The sequence below is a fragment of the Phasianus colchicus genome, chromosome 4, assembly GCF_987193195.1.
Source record: "Phasianus colchicus chromosome 4, bPhaCol1.hap1.1, whole genome shotgun sequence".
Taxonomy (NCBI): Eukaryota; Metazoa; Chordata; class Aves; order Galliformes; family Phasianidae; genus Phasianus; species Phasianus colchicus.
In genome coordinates this window covers 60,614,824-60,637,375 of record NC_143439.1, presented here as the reverse complement: position 1 = coordinate 60,637,375, position 22,552 = coordinate 60,614,824, and the positions used below count along the sequence as shown (strand labels likewise).

The 22,552-nt window shown below is 40.6% G+C and overlaps 1 protein-coding gene across 2 annotated transcripts in view; it reads left to right on the top strand.

Moving 5' to 3' along the window:
- Positions 1–22,552, top strand: part of CRMP1 (collapsin response mediator protein 1) — a 43,468-nt gene that overhangs the window by 5,006 nt on the left and 15,910 nt on the right. For both annotated transcript variants that reach the window (XM_031588362.2, XM_031588363.2), the window contains exons 2-6: positions 8,485–8,573; positions 13,351–13,535; positions 14,930–15,094; positions 19,428–19,489; positions 21,129–21,209. In XM_031588362.2, the coding sequence (XP_031444222.1) occupies positions 8,485–8,573; positions 13,351–13,535; positions 14,930–15,094; positions 19,428–19,489; positions 21,129–21,209 (582 nt within the window). The remainder of the gene's footprint in view (positions 1–8,484; positions 8,574–13,350; positions 13,536–14,929; positions 15,095–19,427; positions 19,490–21,128; positions 21,210–22,552) is intronic.

Below are 22,552 nucleotides of genomic sequence, written 5' to 3'. Positions count from 1 at the left end.
ATCATTTTGGCTTGTGTGTTTTGTTAGTGTTTCAAGCAAGTTCTCAGCCCAGATGAACTCAACGTTCTAAGAAAAAAGCATATGGCTTGTAAGATGTCTGTAGCAGGACTTGTTCCAGTAGCAACTGCAACCATTAAAACAGAATCAGCATGAGCTCAGTGGGGAGGAAGTGTGAAGACAACTCCATGGAGAAAAGGGAGAAGAGCAGTCAAAATAACCAGTGTATGGGAAACATGTGGGAGAAGCAAAGGGTGTCTGAAACCCCTAGTGATGAGGTAGCATTCCTGGGAGGGTCTGAGAGTTGGTACTTCCATGAGGGAAGGAGCTGCTGGCCCTGAGCTGATGGACTGTATGATGTGGGGGGACAGCTCACAAGTGACGTTTTGCAAAGGAAGGATCTCACCACGCTTAGGAATAAAAGAGAAGAACTGGTATGAGATGAGAAGAAGTAACAGATGCAGAAGAGTGAAGAGAGGGTGGAGAAATTCAGAGGAGTGGGCACAGAGAGTAATTTTAGTTGTAGTCTTTCAGATTGATTGACATGGAGAGAGATGAGAAGGAAGTAGGATTCAGTTGAAGACAGCAGAATATTTTGAGTCTTAAGCCCTGGTCTGGCTGTGGGTCTGTTCCACATCTCCCCTTTTTTTCCCACCCACTTGTGTTTAACAGTGTGGAAATACAGACGGGTGTGTGACTTGCCAAAAGGTTTGAAAAGCTGCTGAGTGCTGGGCACTGGGAACATTTCCCACATTGTTATTCTGTTATTGGTGCAAGATTTAGACTGATTTGGGCAGCACTTTTTTTGCACTGCTTTAAATCACCTGGGTATGGGATTTCTGGATCCCCTCTTACTCTGCAATATTATATATCTGTTTTCTATCAGTAGCTTTTTAATAGGCTTGGCTACTCTCAGTTTGCCTGTCTGCTATGAACATTTGTGAATTCTCGTTGCCTGTTGTTCTGGGCTTGAATTTGGCAGCTCCAGAGATGCTTTTGCTGATTGGTAAAAACCAATCAGAAACCACCATTTCTATGACTTCGTGATGTCTTTTTCTTTCCTTTTTTTCTCCAGGAGAGTAAACACTTTTTTCTGTCACTTCCATCTGCTGCCTTCAATTACATTCACAGTAGGTCTTTTGGTGACCTATCTTTCCATCTCCTTCTCTGGAGGTTAAAACCTTTGGCAGAGGGATAGAAAATGTGGGTTGGGGTGGTGGTTCCTAGAAGTGCCGCTGTCAGTTTGTCAGCCAGCGTCCTCTGTGCCCATCAGGGCTGTCGGTGTTGGAGCTGCCCTGGGGATTGGGTGTTGGAAGGAGAACAGTTGCTGTCTGGGAAGACAAGTAATGTTGAAAGTGGTTATTGAGGAAGTCACAGTTGCTGAGAGCCACCGCTGGCAGTGAGCCACTTCCCTGACACATGGGGCTCCTATTCTCTGCTTCTTCCATAAGAAGTTTATTGGTGCAGTAGAAAGGAGAAGCCTCACTTTCCATACAATCAGCACAAAGGAGTTCAGCAGGAAAATAATTTGTAGTTTTCTAATCTTTATGCATGTAGAGAGGGTAGCCTTGTACCTTGGGACGGAGTTGCTTTGGAATTACTTTTCCTTGTCTTTTACTGTGCTTATAGTCAGATGAAATTTCAACTTGTAGTACATGTCCAGTTCTTGCTTATGTTCCTGCTGAATTATAAATGTCCCCACTGTTTGCAGTAAAATCTACATTCTATGATCTCCTGAGCTTGGTAGTGAGGGTGCAAGCAAAGATGAGGATCCTAGTCCACCTTGCACAAGGCTCAGAAGAAGCTGTGGAAGGACTGTTGGTGGAGCAGCAGGCATTGTGACCTGCTATGATTTGCACATCTACGTGTGTGTGCACCCATTGCACTGAGCTGGTCAAGATATATTCTCCTGTTCTGTCTCTCTTGCATCCACCTCCTCTGCCAGAGAAGGGGTTCCTTATGGTCTCAGCCAAAGCCAGCTGTCAGCCACTTGTAGTGCTTCTAACTGGTGCCAAGGCTGATATGCCCAGGTAACCTGATGCAGGTTTCTGACTAAAACACAGATAAAGCTGCTCCTTAGTTCAGTGGCACGCGGCAGGAAACTGTGCTGAATTGTTGTTATTTATACCCAAGTTCAGCCTTGCCCATGTCTGGCTTGCTGGGATTTTGAGATCAGCTCTAATTGACGTAACCAGTGTGTAACCTGAGAGCTGGGTTTTACAGCACACAGTGTGATAAGTTTAACCCTGCAGCCCATATTTAGGTGAAACTCCTGCTGATGCCAGTGAAGATTGCCATCAGTGAGATGTTTGTTGTGCTTCTGCTCCAAAAGTAAAGCAAAGATGACATTTACAATGAAGAAATCCCTGTGGAGTTTGTAGATGTAGGAGTAGCCCTTTTAGACTGAGTGATTAAGGATGAGAATTGCTAGATGAATAAAAAGCAAGGTCTCCAAAGGAGAAACAAAGGAACATCAGATCTTTTAAATGAATAAAGATGAATGAATATGTTGGCTACAGACCAAGATACAACATTACTACAATCACCATAATCCTTTCTAAATGAATTTCCACATACTGGAGTACATTTGTTAAGAAAAGGGCCTTAAAAGCAGGATTCTCCTTTAGTAACATAGCAGACATTATACCTTAAGGAGATGATAATTTACAAGTGATTCCCCAAGTCAATTCAAGGATCACTACGGCTAAAAATTACTGCCTGTGGAGTGTAACCTAGACATAAAATTCAAAAGAAAGGGTGGGATAGTGCTGATTAAAAGCACATCTTCTATAAGCAGGGAGCAGTCATGAAATCCCATTTATAGCTCTTTGATCCTTATGAAAGGATTTTAAGCAAGCATTCCTCGTGGGAAGGATATCTTTCTTCCTTTGGCATTAAGTCAAAAAATGTTCCTTATTTGTAAGTATTTGCTAAACTCAAGGTAACCAAAACATATTGTATTACAACTGGTTCCCAGTCTGACTGGCTCTGAACATAGGTAGGCAACCAAACGTATCTAAAAAAGAAATATAATGTAAATCTCTCATTTACTATGGGAAATAAGAAATGCACAAAAGCATGGAAAAGCTCTCCCTCCGTGGTCTGCCAGTGAGAGTTTTGCTTTTGGGGCACTGCTCCCTTACAAATATTCATTCAGCCAAGGAGAACACAAACATCATCCTGTGGCTTTTGAACTTTAAAATAGGGATGCTGTGTCTTTTTTTTTTGGCTCCCAGTGGTTCTTTTAAAGACTTAGTAATAATGGATTCTACCTTTCAAATGCAGAAAAGTAAAGATGAATGCCGTGGCTGTATGTGAGATAACATAGCCCACTGCCTTCTTATGTCTGTTATATTATGTGTCTTTTAAGCCACATACTTATGGGCAGAGAACTGAAAATACGGGTTAATTTGGAATTTGAACTGTTCTTTAACTGCTGTTTAGCATAAAGTCATTTGTCATCTTCAGGGCCCTTCACTATTCTGGATTTTAGAGAATATACCCATTGTTGCTGTGGAGATCTGAGGACAATGGTATATTTAATAAGTCCTTGGAGTTGTGAAAGGATGAAATCACTACAGAGTGTTTTCTTCTCATTTAGGCCTGAAAACACTGGGGCTAAAAGTGTTGCAAAACCTTTGCAGTTGGCAATGGCTGCAGTGCAGCTATCGTGAAACTCCAAATCTAAGCACAAAGCAGTACTCAGACCTATTCGCTGGGTGCATCACGTGAACTTCATTGTAGTTAAATTGTAAAGCAAACTGTAAATGATTAAAAAGACATTATTTCTTGATTTAGAGTTGGTTGTGTAATAGACATTCTATTCTTGAAAGAAAAACAAAAATAGAATAGAATATATCAGGATTGCAGTCTGGACGGATGCTGGTATTTGATGAAAACACTACTCCTGAACTCTCTTTGACTCTTTTTGTGTAGTTAGAATAGATAATGTCAGATTCTTTCTTGCTTTTTCTTTCCCCAACCTCCATCTTGTACTGTAGGTGTGGTTTTCTCTGAGAGGTGCATGCAAGCGCAGTGCAATGCGTATTGGTACTGCAGAGAGGTGTGTTTTCTGCAGCTTGTGCTGCATTGTGCTATGGCATGCTGAACGAGTTTCAAATAATATTTATTTTTTATATAATTTCATGCCAGTTTTATTCTTTCTGTTGCTGCGATTTTCAGATGTTCTAGAAGACTGAGGATGTAAAAAATGTATTTGAATTTTGTTGTGTGTAGTAATTTTAAATACATATAGCTCTGAGCGCAGTAGGTAAATGAAAAAAGGGATAGTTTAAATTTCTTTGCAGTTGTTCTTCCTCTTCAAATCTAACATTTGGATCATTTTGATCTGAAGATAGTGATAAATGATTTACTAACCCAAGGGATTTGACTTCCCTGGCAGTTGTGCAGGGCAGTGATGCAGAATTCAGGCCCCCCAGTAGATTCATATGCGTTGTGTGGGTCACTGCATGTTGGTTCACACCCTTGCTTGGCTCTGCTGGCCCTTTATCATGGGGAACACTTGAAAATATGAACATAATTCAGAAAGAGCTGAGCCAAGCTGATTTTAAAAAACCCAAACATCAAACCAGGCGATTTGTACAAACTGTCACCAGCCTACAGATGTTTCGTGTTGCTCATGCTGTAGTGCAGACAATAGCTGTAACAGAGCAAAAGCCTAGTGTCTGGGCTCCTCCTCCCACAGCAAGCGATGCCGAGGCTGTGGCATCTCCTTCTGCTGCCATGAAAACTGCTGTCATGTCACAGAATAAGCTCAGTGGCTTTGCTGCCAGATGAAGCAGGAGAAGCTGGTCTGCGATCAGTGAAATGTCAGCAGGAAAGCAGTGCACGGGGTTTGAAGGCGGAGTGCTGTGAGTGATAGGAGCCGAGCTGCAAGGAGCTGGAGCATTTGCAAAATGGAGCTGCGAGGATGCACAAGACCCCGCTGCAGCTGTCTCACCCAGCCACAAACCCAGAAGCAAACAGCTTTGCTGCAGCAATAGGTGGAGAAGAAGCACCTCGGCGCAGTGCCTCTATAAATGCTGAGCAATTGTATGCACTCACAGTGGTGCTTCTCTCCCCTCCCATGTCAGTGAGAGCAGGGATTTTTGTCTTGAAGCTTGGCACCCAGTGAATCGCTCCATTTCAGTGTTCATTGTAATTCCCCCTCTCGCTGCGCAGCGTTCCTGCTGTCAGGCCCATAAAGGCTTGTACTGTGGTTGCTGGGCTGAGCAATGAGCACGCTGTTTGCATTGTGAGAGCACCCGGAGGTCAGCCCGTGGCCGGGGGCACATCTGAGAGTTGGGCAAAGAAAACGTCCTGCCTTAGGGGATTTATGGCTGGGAGTGGGAAACGTGGCCCAGCACTAGGTGATGGAGGCCTGCATTTGGGGCACTCTTCCCACCCTGCTTTCCCCATGGTGCAGCTTTCCTCTGGCTTGCAGTGCTGTCAAGGAGAAGAGGACTTTGGTCACAAGTTTTTCAGGGCGTTTGACACTGTGTAAAGAAAATTGCAAGGTCTGACTTGAGATTCTGGTGCCTCTCAGCACCCTCTGTGTCAGAGTACCCTTCATAGAATCATTAAGGTTGGAAAGACCACTAACATCGTCTAGTCCAGCCATCAACTCATCACTATCATCATTTCTTGTCCTTCTGGCTCATAGCAGTCTGTAGCTCTTCCTACAGATGCACTTGCAACTTGAGCAGTTGGGAAAGGTTCCAGCAAATCCCTTTTCATCAGAACGTGCTGATTCACTTGGATCAAAATATATGTCGGGAATGTTTCCACATCTGTTGGTCCTGATGAGAGCTGGGCAAGGCTCCACAGACATCTGTATGGTAGCTCATGTCCCCTGTAGCTTGGGAGACCTGGGGAGCAATGGGAAGCATCAGAATCTGTGGGTTTTTGGCTGCCTCATCTCCCATGGCTTCCTGTTCCTGGCTGGGGACATTAGCCACCAACCAGCTCAGGTGCAAGATCTGCTTCCTTTTGTAGCAGTGTTGGAGGGTTTGTTTTTAATTTTGGGCAGAATGATGTCAGGAATTTTAACATTGAAAGGCTCTGTGAAGTGTGGTTCTCTTTCTTGGGCAGTTTCTCAGACCCTCTGAAATGCCGAAGGAGGAGTGATTTAGATCTTAATAGTCAATAATCCTTTATAAACTATAAATGAGTCTTCATTTAATGGATGACTCACATAATTGAGTGCTTTTTTGAGACTGGGTTTGTATCCTTTTATTTTCAGATTCTTCTAATGCCTCCTTTTGACTCATATATTTTTATGTAAAATATATAAAATCCTTTTTTGTGTTTATAGTTGTTCTACTGGAGTTGTACTTTGTTTTACTTTAGTCTATCTTATTTTCCTGGCCTGTTACATTTATTTCTATGTATTATGCATCTTTTTCTGTTTTGAAAGGAAAGACTATAGAAAATCTCTATAAGCATGCAGATTTTTGACTTGTTAGCAGTGGTATGTGCAGTATTCCAGTAGCATTCCCTGTCCATATCAATGAGCTCTTGCCTCTTTGTGCTAAGACTGTGCTAACGTGTAGGAAGGCAGTTCTCCATGGGTCAGTGGGCAGTGTATAAATCAGCATGGTGAGGAGATACTACTGCCAGCACATGGCAAAATAATTTATGACTTTTCAGGCTGCTGATTTGCAAGCACTATAATTATTAGTGACAGCAGAGAGACTGGGAAGAGAACATGGAGCCCAGTCTGGCAAGTTCCAGAGTGAAGACTTGCATTTGTCTGCATCTTTTAAGGCAAGGATTCTAACACACAAGGCAGGACCCAGGGATGCACTGCAGTGCAGATCTGGGCCTCGACTCCCCCCTGCTTGAGAAGAGATTGTGTGCATCTTCTGTGGTCATGCACTGTATTTAAAATGTCTTTATAAATGACAGGTAGTTCTCCCTTCGTGCTTCTCTAGATTCATATGGAGGGCTACATAGGTTTCAGACCTGCAAAAAATTTGAATACAATCTCAATGTTCAACATTAGGCCTATATCAGAGAAGTTACATTGAAAAAAGGTTATTGTTAGACCCCTAGTTCTGGCTGAGCATTTTTTATCTGTAAATTTTTAGGAGCTCTCAGTTGCTGTCTTAGTTTCATAGATGAGAAAGCATATTGAATTGTTCAGTTGTTTGCTAAACTGGGAACTTGAGACATGCATGGTTTATGTGTGTGAGTCATCTTGTAATTAAGCCAAGAACTGAGTCAGGAGTGAGGAGTATAAAGCATGGACAAAATATAGATTCTGAGTTATTGTTTGGTGAGCCAAGGAAATAATTTATAATAAATGCCCTATTTAAATATATGAATGGGGTGAGAAGGTTCTCACTGCTTCAGAGTTTTTCGGCATTCACAGTCACTTGGCAAAAGTCTTTCAAAAGCATTATGCACTGATGCTGTAGACTTCTCCTGTCTCTGGTTAGAGTGCTGGTGTTTCCAGCATGACTCCTTCAGAAAGGGAATTAAAACTCTGCTTCTTCTGAATATACTGTAGTAAAATTTGCTTTCTCCAGAATGTACTGAACAGAATGTAGCTATTTGAATAGAGGAAAGCAGATGACTGTTGTGGATGGTGTCACAGCACACATCTGATACATGAGCAGTTCTTCACTGAATTATTTTGGCTTTGTGGCACTTTGGAATATACAAAAAGGCAGTAGTCCTCTCTGCTGTTCTTGATGTAATGTATGATATTTCATGTAGATTTAACTTCAATAACTGCACTCCTTCCTCCCTCAAGGAATGATAAACATTGTGGGGATCCTCAGCATGGACTGCCCCCAGTTGCCTGACTTATAAGCATGCTTTGTGTGCACATGCAGGAGTCAGGTACCAGGTGGCAATTCTGTCTTCATGCCCGCAGTCTCCATGCAGAAACAGCCAACTGGAAGCACAGTACAAGTGTGAGCTGTGGTTCATGCATTTTGGTAGCCTTGGTGGAACAGCAAAGTTGGCCCTTCTGAGCTGACTCTACTTAAAGGAGCTTCTTGTAGGTAGAAATTTTTGTATTACAGAACTTAGCTGACTCTTCTGATCTTGTCCCTCCCTATTTCAAGCTGTTACTCTTCCAGGGGTGCTAAGAGTCCCAGGTGAGCTAAACTTGGACATTACAGTGTTGGACTGTTTAGTCTGCAGGGTTCTCTTTCCTTTTTGGCCCATATATATATGGTGAGGTGGTGGTAAAAAGAGGATGTAACTGGATTTCAAGTATCTCCATGTTTTCTGCTTTAAGGATGGGACCACTGTGATGCCTGATATCCCAAAAAAACAGTAATAAGCACTCAGTGAAACTATGGTTTTCTATTCTACCATCTGTGTACTCACCCGAATCTATGGCGTAGATCTGTATATAGGATGAGTGCTTTGATGTTAATGACTTTGTGTATACTATAAGCTTTTTTGATATAATCAGTATGTTGTTATTTTATTTATTTGAACAAAACCACATTTCTTCCTCTTCTTCCCTCCCAGAGTGACCGACTACTCATTAAAGGTGGAAGAATTATCAATGATGACCACTCCTTCTATGCGGACCTATACCTGGAAGATGGACTTATAAAGTTGGTTTTTTAAATATTGAACTTTTTCTGCATGCCTATTAGCATAGCCTAATGTGATTTCTTGATGGCACTGACCTCATTCCTTGCAACTAACATCTTGGTTACTCCTGATGTGGAGTCCTTGTAGAGGAGTGCTAAATAATGAAGTTCTGCCATTTAATCTTTTGCTGGTATTAGATAGGTAGAAAATTCTTTAGCTGTAAAGGGAAAATATTTGCTCTTTGAACAGTTCATTTCTAGCTTTGGCCAAAATAGCCAAACCAAGGCAGGCAGCTACAATCTCTCAAAGCAAGAAGCAAGTATATACGATGAGTATTTTTTGAATCCATATATAGCAGGAGGATTATTACAGCTTCACCCTCACCCCATCTGATCTTGGCAAATGCAGCCATGCTGTACAGGTCTGTGTAACACAGAAATATGTCCATGACCTGTTACACAAGTCTAAGGTGGAGGGGGGTTGGACTCGATGGTCTTTAAGGTGTTTTCAAACCTGAGCAATTCTATGATTCTATGATTCTATTGTGTGTTCTGTTTGTACAGTGGTGTTATACATTGCTCATATGTCCCTTTTCTTGCTTAGAAAAGGTATCTGGTCTTCAGTTTTCATGCTGTTAGAAAATCCTACTGATTTATTGACTACATAACATAGGAACTGGGAAGATATTCCTTAGATGAATTAAAAAAAATATGTATTACTTTAAGTTCAGTAAAGAATAACAGATGTAACTCTACTGGTCATACCGTGGAGATGAGAGTTTGTAGTTTTGATGAATTGTGTGTGTGTGTGTAAGCACTATAATGTAAATAAGGATCAAAAATTTTTCTCAACTACTAAACATTTTCTTTCATGACCTAACAAATTTGGTCTCCAGAGGCCACAGTTTAATGCACAGACACATAATTATGGTTATATGGTAAATAATTAATTGCCTACTTGTTTTCAGAGTTCCTTTTCTTAACAAGATATCATCAGATTAAAAGTCTGCTTCTTTATCTATGCCTATATACATTATTCATGATTTAGGTTATTGAACTGAAAGAAACTAAATATCCTAAATTTTAAAATGCCTTCATCTTTGTCAAAGGAGGGGAGCTTGCTATTGAGCAACCTGAGTTGTGACTGGTGTTCTGAGTTTATACGACTTGAGATTTTTCTGTGCTCTGAAAAACTCGGTAGTTAATTTGCAAGTGCAGCCTGGTGTGAGTTGGGCTTGGGTCCTATCTGTATTCCGATGGTAAATTCTACAGTTCAGAAAGTGCTGTGTTTTCTGGGATTGACCTTTATTTTCTCCAGCTGAAACTGCCCCCTGTGTCTAGGTATTTAACATAGTTGTTAAGTGTTGCTCAAGGTCCTTTGGAGGTGAATCTTGAACCTCAGTCGGCTACGTTTTAATTGATACTCTGACTCTTCAGCTGTAGATCCAGCTGATAATACAGAATTCTTTCCACAAAATGGAATGGACGCTAAACCACTCTACCTAGAATAGGCAATAGTGTGATGGCTTTGCCAGGATATAAAGATCAGGGATCATTTTCCTGTTCTGCAGTGGAAACTGATTAGAAAATAGAGGTTGAGTTTCTCTTGCAGACTAATGAAATGAAGTAGGGTCCACTAAGACGTACATATCTGCAAATTGTTCTGCAGAGAGGGATGCACATGTAATGAACACATTGAATACATTTGAAGATTATCTATAGTTTGCAAGATGGTAAAGGCTTTTCCCTACCTATCTGGGCTCAAACTGGCTCACTATGTACAAGGGAGCATGAGTTTTTTTCCAGCTGAAACTCAAGCTGTGCATGATGAAATGGGAGCTGAGAGGCTGCTCTTTGGTATCTAAATAGTAATTGAGGTATTCAGTAATTTAAATTGCTATTAGTACATAAATAATACATTTTGTCTACATCTTTCCTGTCTTTGTTATCCACATGAAGAAATGAACCCTGGTCTTGGTGCCAGGCAGCAGGTCACACTGTCTGCTGCTTGCTGTCCTCTGCTCCAGCCCTGCCAGTGGAAGGTGTGGGTTCACTCCTGGTGTAGGGAACCAACAAGTGTGCAGGATGGGTCACAGGGGGACTGGAGTTGGGCCAGCAACAAGCCAAGGTAGAGGGAGCCTGAGATGTCTAAAAGAGATTTGGTCGTTAGTGGCTGATATAACTTAATTGAGTTCTGGGGGAGTTTTCCAGCTTTCTCAAGTTAAGCTTACAAAGAGTCTGATGTGATACCACTGTTATTCCTTTAATCAGCTTGCATATGACAGAATGTGCCACTCGATCAATTGAGAACTGTAGAGTGCATCAACTTTCCATAGATTAATTTTTCTACTTTGCTGAGTTGCTGGTGCATCAGAAAAGCAGCTCAACATTTATATTGTGCCTAGGATAGTTACCTGTGCCACTGTATTTTTTCTCCCACAGGTAACTGAACCCCATTCTTATTAATATACATTTAGTATTAACAAGTGAGAAATTCAGGAATCTCATCACATTATCTCTGTATGTTCGAATCAGAATAAAAATAACCTTGAATGCCTTCTCTCGGCAGCCTTAATCTTTATGCCAGGCAAGAGATGGGACAGGATCCTGACAGGTAGTAGCACAGTGTCATCCACAAAGACCATTTGGTCCTGTATCACTTCAGCATGGATGACTCCAGTGACTGCCAAACAAGCTGTTGCTCAGTAATGAGCAATGAGTCATCAGAAAACTTCAGTAGCACTCTTAGCACTTTTTTACTTCATTTGGATGTGTGTCTGCTTGAATAGGGAACTGGTAGATACTGATTGTGGAAGAACATGAAAGTGAATTGTTTATATGTTTTTTGCATAGGTTTTCTTTAGCAATGTTATGTGGTGTGCTAGCCCTTGGAGTGCAATTCCACCTTAAACATATTTAAAATAGTTGTTAATAATTTTTATTTTATTTTATTTTTATTTCCAAGCCACGCTGTTCAAGTCTAAGGATTCTTCAGTTAAAATTTTGGGAATGGATTCAACTAACAAAAATCAGTGCAGCACATTATTATCCATGAGGCTACCTAACTTTCTCTGTGCTCTCAATCTGCTTGTGGGCTGGAGTGCCGTATGCTATGCCTTTGCAATTCAAATTTTAACAGCAGAGAATCTTCTTGCACTGTGTTTGTGCTATTTGATGTGCTGGGTTGCTTTTGCATATCAGCTCCATGTTTGTCATGGCACCATTAGCATTTCCCACCACTGTAAACAGGTTATGACATGCTCCCAGTGCCCTATGTGTTAATGAATATGAGACCAGATACAGAGCTGTGTGTCTTCAAGCCATGATATTATCAAGTCTCACAAGCTAAGCACTTTTGGATTTGTTCAGCACTGAGGTGAGGCCACAGCTCGGGCTGCTCAGGGGTGTTTGCTCACGGAATGGCTGTGCTTCCCTGCAGCAAAACCCCACCGTGCTGGGAGAGCCAAGCTGCTGGAGGTGGCATTTTTGTATAGGGTCTGAAGCAAATTCTTGACCTCTTGGGGCTATTCATTAACTCTGGTGGTTTGGCCAAATTCCAGTTTGAATAATTATCCTTGTTTTTTCACTGATTTTAATTAACGGTTTTATTCATCTTCTGTTCTGACTTGTTGTGATTGGCTGCTAATCGGGCACTGTTTTGCTCCATAAGTGGGAGTTGCATTTTAATATGGGAGAAACAGATGCAGCAGCTCAGATGTCTGGGGTGTTTGTTTAGCTGTGGATAAATGTTATTTTATCCCAGACAAAAGGAAATTAAGGCAGGGACTGACTGTGTATCAGAAATGTGAGATCAACTAAATGAACTTATAGTGCGTTATGATTGTCTCTCAGCCCAGATAGATGAAGAGGTAGCAGTGCAGAGACACAGCACCCACACTTTTCCTCTTTGACAGTACAAAACAGACTATAAAAATGTAATGTGGCTTTAAAATCTGAAGGTTAATTTACTCAGTTATGTCTGTGAACACTCAAAGTATTTTGATTGTAGTTATCTGGAGTTCACTTGATATCAGTATGGGGGACAGATTAATGCTTTTAATAGTGAAAACAATCCTGTTTTGAAGATCTGTAAGGGGGAAGATAGCAACAGCATATAAAATTGTTTCTACTCAGCTGTGTGGAATGTTCCACTAAGCTTTAACTGCAGGAGGGGGATGAAGAATATGTGACATGGTAGGCTAGATTTGTTTGAGTCTCAAGTACATATTTCTGTATCTTAGCATATTTATATTTCCTTTTGAGGATAAATTCACACTGCTCGATTACAAAATAATTATAGCTCCTTTCTGCTGCCCATTTTGCCTCTGCCATATATTTGCAATTCTAACTTACTGTCATATTTGATCTATGTTTTTCTGTCTTCTGATAGAAATTAATTTAAAATACTGGAACTCCGAAGAGAATGTTAACTCTAGATATTTGTAATTGTTTAAAAATAGGATGCTTAATTCTCATTTTCAGTCATATTAAAAAACAAACAAACAAAAAAAAAAACAGTTTTTAATGTTGGCACATTATGACTTTTTTATTGGCCACAAGAGCAATGCAAAGCAATTAGAGCATGTGGCCCAGCTAACAGACTCGTGGATGCTTTGTTCTGCCAGTGCTGTGCAGAACAGTCAGAGCAGGTGGTTGTGTTTGTCCCTTCTTTTAGGTCTCAGTTCTTTCTGCCTTTTGTATGGCACCTAGTTTTCTCTTCCTTGTGCACCCCAGATAAATTCTGTCCCCTTTGCTTCACTGTTTGAGTAAAGTAATATTGCCTTTCCTTGCTGCCTAGGCAAATAGGAGAGAATCTGATTGTTCCTGGAGGAGTCAAGACCATAGAGGCTAATGGGCGCATGGTTATCCCTGGGGGAATAGATGTCAACACTTACCTACAAAAGCCCTACCAAGGAATGACTACTGTTGATGACTTCTATCAAGGCACAAAAGCAGCAGTAGCAGGGGGCACCACCATGATCAGTGAGTATTGGCAGAATTACCTCTTCCCATCCCAAGTCAAAGCCCAGGTATTGTAGGTGGAGAGAGCTACAGGAGGCTCTGTACTGATATTCTGAGATCTTCTCTGATTAATACTCAAATTTCTGGATGCTGTTTGGGAGATCCCAGGGTTTGCCTGAAAGTGACCCTACCCTCAGAAAAAAAACAGCAGTACAGGAATTATTTCTTGGATTTCCCTCTGATAAGCATAAGGAGTAGTACACTTACTGTTGGGATTTGTAAAAAGCGATGTAGTTACTGCTATAATTATATGACACAGACCATCTGGCAAAGATCTGTTGGTCCTACTTAGTGGCATTTCAGAGACTTTGGGAATAACAAGATGCTTATTTATGAATTTGGATTTGGTGTGAAGAATGGAGGAAGCTCTCACTGGAGATATCCTGGAATCCTTGGTGCATGGGAGAAGTGTTTCTAGTTGTTACACTGTGTACTATAGGGCAGGACAAGATTCATCTTCATCTCTCTCCTACCAGCAGCGTAGAGCTGCCCAATTGCATTCTCTCTGAAATGGGATGTGACTACATTTGCTGAACAATGTTGCCTGTTACCTATGTTCAGAAGCAAATATCAGCTGAAAGGATGTCTGGCAACAAGCAAAAAATACACTGCTGTTTTTTACTTTCGTTAGAAAGCTTCAGTTGAAGCTTCCTGTAAAACATTTTGTTTGCATATGCCATCAATAAGCCCATCTTACTTTCTTTCCATGATGTCATGTGATGTAGGTCAGCAAAATGATAACTGTACATGCGTAAGTTATGTTGTATGACTTGGTGGCGTTATCACATGCTGAAAACCTTAAGACAGCCAAGATGTGTAATTCCAGCACGCACAGTCTGCCATGTGGTATGGCCAAGTGTTTGTGCTCTGCAGCCTCTCTGTTCAAACATTTGGCCATATTCCCAATTCTGGCTGTTGAGAAAGCAATCAGCATCTTCATTGATACATTAGTAAGGCAGAGTGTGCCAATTCAGAGGCTAGGAGGAACTGGTTAATCATAATGCTTGAAATACATAGAAATGGGTGCAGGAGATATAAATAAATAGGTCTTCTCTTAGAAAACAGTTAATGGAAAGTTAAATATCTCCTAAACCATGAGATATTCAGGTCTCTTGCTGCGCAACCGTTGTTGCTGTATCAAGCAACATGCCAGACTCACCTTTAGCATACAGTGTCCACAAAGTCTGTTGTGCCTGAGACAGCAGGATCTGGCTAACATCCTGAAGTTACTTCAGGGCACAGAAACTTCCCTGAAGGCTGCTATTTTGGCTGAGGTGGCAGAAGGCTAGTTACAAGGACTGAGGGAATCCAAATAGTGTGTAGTCTGAGTAAGAGACTCTGATTTTCTTCTTCAGTTGACCACGTGCTTCCGGAGCCTGGATCAAGTTTACTGACATCCTTTGAGAAGTGGCATGAGGCAGCTGACACCAAATCTTGTTGTGATTACTCTCTCCATGTGGACATCACTAGCTGGTATGATGGGATTCGAGAAGAGCTGGAAGTACTGGTGCAAGACAAAGGTTAGTGAGTGAAAATAAGCACCATTCCTGTATTTATTAAATGTCATATGGAGGTAAGATTTGGTAGTAGTTTAAAGAATACGTGATCCAGAAAAGGAATGCACAGGTGCTGGGTATGCTTTCCAAGGTTGTACATTACTTTGAACTTTTGTATTTCCTTGCTGCTTTGTAAGTGGACTTCGAGGCTTGTGCATTAGAGCCCATTTGACTGCCTCAAATTAAGACCAGATGTGAAAGGGCCAGCTCATCACATGTCTGAGAAAGTCTCATCACAGGCTGTTACAAATTTCTCAGCAGTTTCTTAAAATAATTTGCTTGTCAGAAATTATTATAGAAAATGCCTATATTTTTAAAATAGGTTCGAGTTATTAGAGAAAAGAGAGCCTAAAGTTAGGTACCTAATAATGAAAAAGTGTCCTGATTTTCACAAGTTCTTGTCTCCTGTGGCTTTCCCTAAAGTTACTAGAAGATGTTTTGTATCAGGACTCAGAAAAACTAGGTCAGTTATTTAGGAGTCTGTTTAAGAACTCAGAGGCTTGATTCAGTTCAATTAACAAGTCTGCTATCATGTGACATACTGTAGGTTACCCTACCTGACCTCCAGCTACCATTCAGGAATAGGACAGATAAAATGTCTAATAAATCCTCTTCCACACCTGCTGCTTCAGTGCAGGAGAGTCATATATGGCAGGGCATCTTGGTGGCACCGCATACCTACGTGCCTTCAGAAAACAAATTGTGGTTTAGTTCCTGTCTGACAGCCTGGGTTTTCTGCCCAGAAACATATTTTTTCAAGTATTTTTCATTTGATACATTCTTCCTATATTAATTAGTGGGAATATTTTCTGAAACAGTATTAAATACCATGAAAATCAGAATGACTCTTTTGTTGGAAAGTCTTAAATAGTACTTTAATGCATCATTCTTTAAGAGGTGTAGTGCTAGTGATGAGTTAGGTTTGAAAAATTCTCTTCAGGTCACAATATACTATCAAAGTAGAAACATAAAGCAAAATACCATATTTTCAATGAGTAGTTGTTCACTGAGTTACTGTGGAAGAATTTATCTTCTACTGCAGCGTGCTAGCAGCACATTTGCTGTATAACCAGGTTTAGGAAAACAAAAAAACAAAAACATTTCAATTAGCAAGATGGCATATAATTTAGAGAAACTGCTGCTGGTCTTCATGTGGATTTTTTTTTTACAAGGTGATGACATCTGTCAATGCTGATGGTGCTATTCCTCTGTTATCAGTGCTTACAAGGACACACTGCAGTGTGTTAGCTGAATATCAGACAAGAGTGCTGTGCTTTGTTTCAAAGGTTAGATGTTATTTTCCAGAGCTCCTGGCTCACACGTGGATCAGCACTTCCAAACATGCCTGGGGCTTACATTGAGAGCCCAATGCCCAATTGGGTTAACAGTTTCCTCCAGCTATAGAAATGTGAGTTTTCACTCTTCAGGGAAGGCTATTCATCCATTTCTGGCCCTTGGTGGCATCTTTGGTTGCAGCAGCACTGGAAGGTCACTTTTGTTCTTCTGGATGCTGCAGTGTCTCAGTCACTGACAATTACTTTTGTGTGTGGGGAGACACAAGATATGAACGAGTATGAAAGCACAAGCAGAATAGGAAATATTTCAGTGTGGCAAGGACTTTCAAATTAATGGGTAATATCTGCTGATAATTGGAAACATTTGAGCCAGCTGGTGCAAATAGACTTGATATGAATGGAATGACACTGGTTTTCATCATCTGAGAATCTGGATTGAATTTAATCTCAGCTGATTGTTTGGTGGGAGAGTTAGGCAAGGAGCAGGGCTCAGTTAATCACATTTCTGTTTGTGCCTACTAAGATCTTGGTATGAGTAATGGGAGCTCAGAGAGCTGCTGCTGCTGTACTTTGTCATGAGGTATAATTGAATAATTAATCAGTTTTAAATCAACACAAAGCTAATTTAAGGAGAGATAGGATTTAGATGGGCCTGGAGATTTTGTAGAACCAAATGTCAATTACAGAGCTTTTAGCTTTTTAACAACTAATTTGTGATTGTGATTTTCCAGTGTATATAAAGGCACAACAGCCTAAACTGTGTTGACATAAGCCTTGATGATTCCTTTAACTATTGTACTTTGTTAAAAAATTTGTTAGATATTTGGAGAGGATTCTGTTGAGTACCCTAGTGCAAGAATGAGAACCCACCCATGATCTGAAAAAGGTTATAGCATGTAACAGATGTTAAACATGAAGTAAAATATGCAATGGATCAGGTCTTTTGAAAAGCCACGTATTCCCTGTGAGGTGATTGAGGCACCAGACCTAAGTAATTCGTCAAAGAATCTGGAGTTGAATATCTGTATGTGTTATTTTACCTTGGTATCTCGTTCAAGGTAGTTCCTTTGCAAACAGGATGGCTTGAACCATCTTTGTGTTGGATGTCAAGGCTAACTGTGAAGTGCCCTTCCATTTTGTGGGTGCCTGATATAGTTTTGTTTCTATATCTGTAATTTCTTGTTCTGTGCTATGGAAGATGTCAGTAAGGAAGCAGGATCACGTCCCATAGCTGTCTCTTCTGAGATGCCTTTTATTCCCATGGACTTAATAGCTAACATTAATTTGAGTGGGAGCAAAACTCGCAGTCAAGTTGCCAAAGTTAGAAAGTGGCCTAAAAGAAAAGGGAAGAGATCTTGTGATGCTTAGGTAATGCTTGTCTTCCAACCGTAATGCCTTGGTAGGACAAGAGGAAATGGTTTTAAATTAAAGGAGGGGGAGATTTAGATTAGATACTGGGGGGAAGTTTTTCACAGAGAGGGTGGTGAGATGCTGGCAGGGTAGATGGGACTGCAGGTATGAGTTTGTAATTGTTGGCACTAAAGCAGTCTTTGACTGTTTTTAAACAGGGTTATACTGAGTTCGCTGAAAACATGTAATATGAACAGTCTGAGGGATTACAGCTGCTTAAGTCTATGTGTGTTTTTTTGGGATTCTGAAAAATAGAAAATAAGGTAAGATCACTGGCTGAGGTGGCTCCATGGTTCAGGCTGGATTTGCTCAGATTGGAAGGCAATGAGGAGGGACTTGATCCCCCCGTCATATTTCTTCCAGAGCTGCCTGGCCTTAGCAGAAAGACGTAATACCAGTGATCATTTCAAGGTTTTATCCTCCATGTATCCCAGAGTATTTTAACCTTGTAATTGTGAATAAACAAATTCTCTGCATGAGCCCGAACCAAACCTTCTGCTTGAGGATACGTCTGCATGCCTAGATGCATGAAGAATTCGTAACCAGGGAGCATTATTCACTCGGCCAACATACATAACATGCCCAACTCTCCTTCTTTTTCCTCTTGCCACAGGAAGCTCAGTCTTCCCAGCAGCTATTTTGAAATGCAGCTTACATGGCTTAGCTTAGAATTGACTTTTCTTTTAGGCTGGAGAAGTGTGAGATCAGTCCCTGTGCCAAACTGGGGATATTGTCAGTAGACTAAAGAGTAAGGCAAGTTTATAAACTAATATAAATTCATATGTACAGAAAATATAAACAGAAGAGGTCTCTATTAGAATATGAAGCTGTATAATCCCTCTGAGGAAGGTTTTGAAACATAGTGGAATACAGTTGATACTTGGCCACCAACACTCAACACTAGTATTTCTTACTGATTTTTAAAATTTGGAGCTGTCATCTTTCATGGTTCTGTATCACTGCCAGCATAAATCCTTTCAGCTTTGGAAGGTGGAGGGAGAGGTATGGCAAACTGCCCTTGTATCTGATTTCAGGCTTTAATTCTGTGTCTGCCATCAGCTCAGCTGGGTGCTTTGGATAGCAGGATCAAGAAAAAGCAAGTCAACTTGCTGGTTCAGACACACAATTTCTGCAGCTTTTCAGCATTTTGAAGAAGCATAACTGGAAGTTCATCTGTTTAAAAGCACAGTTCCAGGTCAAACTAAAATGTTTTCATGATTTGTTAAAGAAACCTAAAAAGTGATGTATAGAACCTTGTACCCTGCAAGTTTTTTAACATTTTGTGAACTTTATATGCTTGTTTAAGCCACTGTCACTTGTCTGTAATTTGGCTCCTAGCAATCTTATCTGCAGTAATGGCTGTGTTGCTCCAGTGCTGAACACGGCAATCCACAGAGTCCAACAAATTCCCAAAAAGAGGGGATTTAGGCTCCTAGTCACAGCAGCTATAATACAGCTGTGGAGTCCTGCTTTATTTATGGCATTATTTGGTAAGCCTGAAGACATGATCTGCTTTTCCTGTTTGATTTTATTCAAATACAGTTTAGGAATCCACTTAACATGGCAATGTCTTTCATTTTGTCTTGGAACAGGTGTTAACTCTTTTCAAGTCTACATGGCCTACAAGGATCTCTACCAAATGTCTGACAGCCAGGTACTGCTCTGAATGTTTTTCATTGCTGTGGTCTGTCCTTTCTTCTGTGATGTCTCTACCAGCAGCTGAGGAGTTGCTAAGTTGAATCCTAGATCAACATTCCCACTGATCTGAGCGGCACTGGGGGGGGTTTGCACCCGAGGGCTATTTTTCTCTGAAGGATCAGTGCTGTTAACATCTGCATGTGTTCTTTGGACTGTATGGCATTCAACTTTTGCAGGGATCATCTAATGTCCCCAACAGTGCAGCTGCTCAGCACTGCTCAGGAGTTTGCCCTCCAGTTTACTTTGCTGTTGCCATTCAAGAACTCTGTGTCAGAAAAGGAGAAAACGACGAAGCACATGGGGCAGTGACAGTTCTGAGATTTGAAGAGTTTCTCTGTTGCTGCAAATGGTTTAATAGTGTTGCTGACGGGAGTAGGTGGCCTTTTCTCATTAGGGCTGGAGATAACAATGAGCTTGTTTGTCCAGTGCTCATTACACATTCCACACTCTTCAGCTTTCCCATTCATGAGTATCAGGTCATTGTAAATGGACAATGACATCTGTGAGTAATGATAATGTTTGCTTATTCAGTTGAGAAAATGTTTTATTTGTACTTACTCCCAGAGCTGTCGCTCTCAGTCTCTTAAATAACTGTTGCTACACCTCCAGTACATGTGGTTTTAATTGCAATTTTAGACAAAATAACATGCCTTCTCTTGGAGGTAATGCATGCCAAATTCAACTCACTGTTGGAATTATCAGAAGTAATACAGCAAAATATTAAATGTGGCTGAACTAATGCCTTTACTCTGTTTAAGGCAGAAGTAGGCAGTGAAGAAACTGTCTTCAGGATTTGATCTGTATTTGAAAAATGGGTTCCCATGCTGCTGAAGTCTGGCTTATAAAAGAATCATATTAGCTCAGTACCTGTTGGAATGAGAACTAGAATTTCACTAGTGTGGTAATTCAGTTATCTCATAAATCCTCACTTAAATACAGTAGGATCAACAATTTTCATTTTGTGTGGATGGGGTTAGAATCTTAGCAATAAACAAAATAATGCTCTAGAGAAAATATGAATTCTTTTAATCATAGAACAAAAGATACTGGTGAAAACTTGACACCATTTGCTCTAAAGGGTGATGCAAACTGCCTGCACTCCAGAAGGGATGTGTCTTGGCTGTACTAGAAGTGTCTGTAGTCCACTGATTATTCCCATTCCATCTGAGTGCATCTTATTGGGTCCATTTTTTTTTTGTTTAGGCAGGCAGGAGACCTTTGTTACTTATCTACTGTGTTTGATAAAACTTGGGAAAAGAGATTATTCACAGTGTGGAAGGCATGGGGAATAGAAGGAGCTTGTGGAGCCACCATGTCTGAGGGAGATGTGGCACCACTTGGGACTTGACCCTGTATCAGTGCAGAAAGGCACAGGCTGTCCTGGCCAGGGATGGTGTATGAGAGGTGGGCCAGGTGATGCCTAGCAATGTAACTCTGGGTATATATCAAAAGTGGATTGTGGAAAAGGGAGATAATGTGCCATTCACATAGAGAATTATCAACATAGGAGGAGCAAAATGGAGATGAACAGAGTTGTCTAAGTGTTAATATATTTTCCTTATTCATCAGCATTTTCTTCTTTGTACTACCTGCAGCTTTATGAAGCCTTTACCTTTCTAAAAAGCCTTGGGGCTGTCATCCTAGTGCATGCTGAAAATGGAGACTTGATAGCTCAGGTGAGTGAATTTTTGCTTCCTACCTACTTTGTGAGGTATCCCAAGGACTGTAGTCAAGAGCAAACCTTCCACTGATCTTTACAAGGGAGGATTCACCTGTAGAACAGAATGGAGAGTTCTGAGCGGGTATTGTTGTGATCACATATATCTGTGGCAGATGAATATTTTAAGGCTGTTGTAGGGATATCTCAATCCTCAGCTCCCTTGTCTGTGTGCAGAGCACATCAGAGGTCTGAGATTGATTGATAATTGAGATTATCAGGTGGCTTACCTAAGGACTAAACTACAGAGCTGACAGGAAAATTACAGTAGCTAAAAACAAGCTGTCTTTGAGTTGTACAGTAGAAAAGACATATTGTTGCATGCTTAAGTGAGACTCAAACAAATATTTGAATGATTGTGGAGTGTGTAAGCACTCTTGCCCTTAAGGGTTTATTTTGTTGTTTTTCCCTTAGTGGGATTTCTGTCCTTTCTCTAGCTGGTAAGAATTTACTGCCTTTGAGAGCCTTCTTTCCCTAGATCAAGTTTGGTCAAGCAACCATTGATCTCAAAAGAGAGTAGTGAGGAGTCAGCAGGCACATACAGCACAGTAGTGTCCTTCTCCCACTGAAGCCAGGTGAAAACCATCAGGAGAGATTCAGGAGAGAAAAACTGCTGAGTTTTCATGAAGATTAGCATGATTTAAAACTACCAGAATATATCATTCATAGTGTTAGCATGACACAAAAGGTCCAGTAGAATGAAAATCAATACATAAGTCAATATTACTGTAGAAATGGCAAAATGAAACAAATCAAATGACATCTGTGATGTTTTGATTTGTGTCCCATTAAAATCAGTGTATATTTGTGGAACTACATTTTTGATAGAAATCTGTTGCAGTTACATTTTTCATTGCTCAGCTTTAATGTACAGCAATGGAATATGAGCATACAAGAAAAAATGATTAGAAAAAGAAGTAGTTGTAAAGAAATGTGAATTATGTTATACAGGAAAATATTTCCCCAGCACTGCCATGTTTTAGGAAATCAATCAGTTCCTTTTATTTAGAAGGATCATTTGAATGGCAAAAACAAAGCTGGGTGCACGGATATTTTGCAGGACTATACTTTGTGAAAATTCAAATTTGATCTTATCAAATATTTGATGTTGTTAGCTCTATCAAATCCTCTTATGTTAGTAATAATATCATGTGATCAGATTTTATGACTTCCTTCAGGATATAAATGTATGCTGTTGTAAGTGTTGACATTGTGTGCTGTCTTGCAATTTTTTGATTTATAGATGCAAATGTTTATTTTTTTATTGTATTTTAATTATCTGAAGTGCTTAACTTGCAGTGT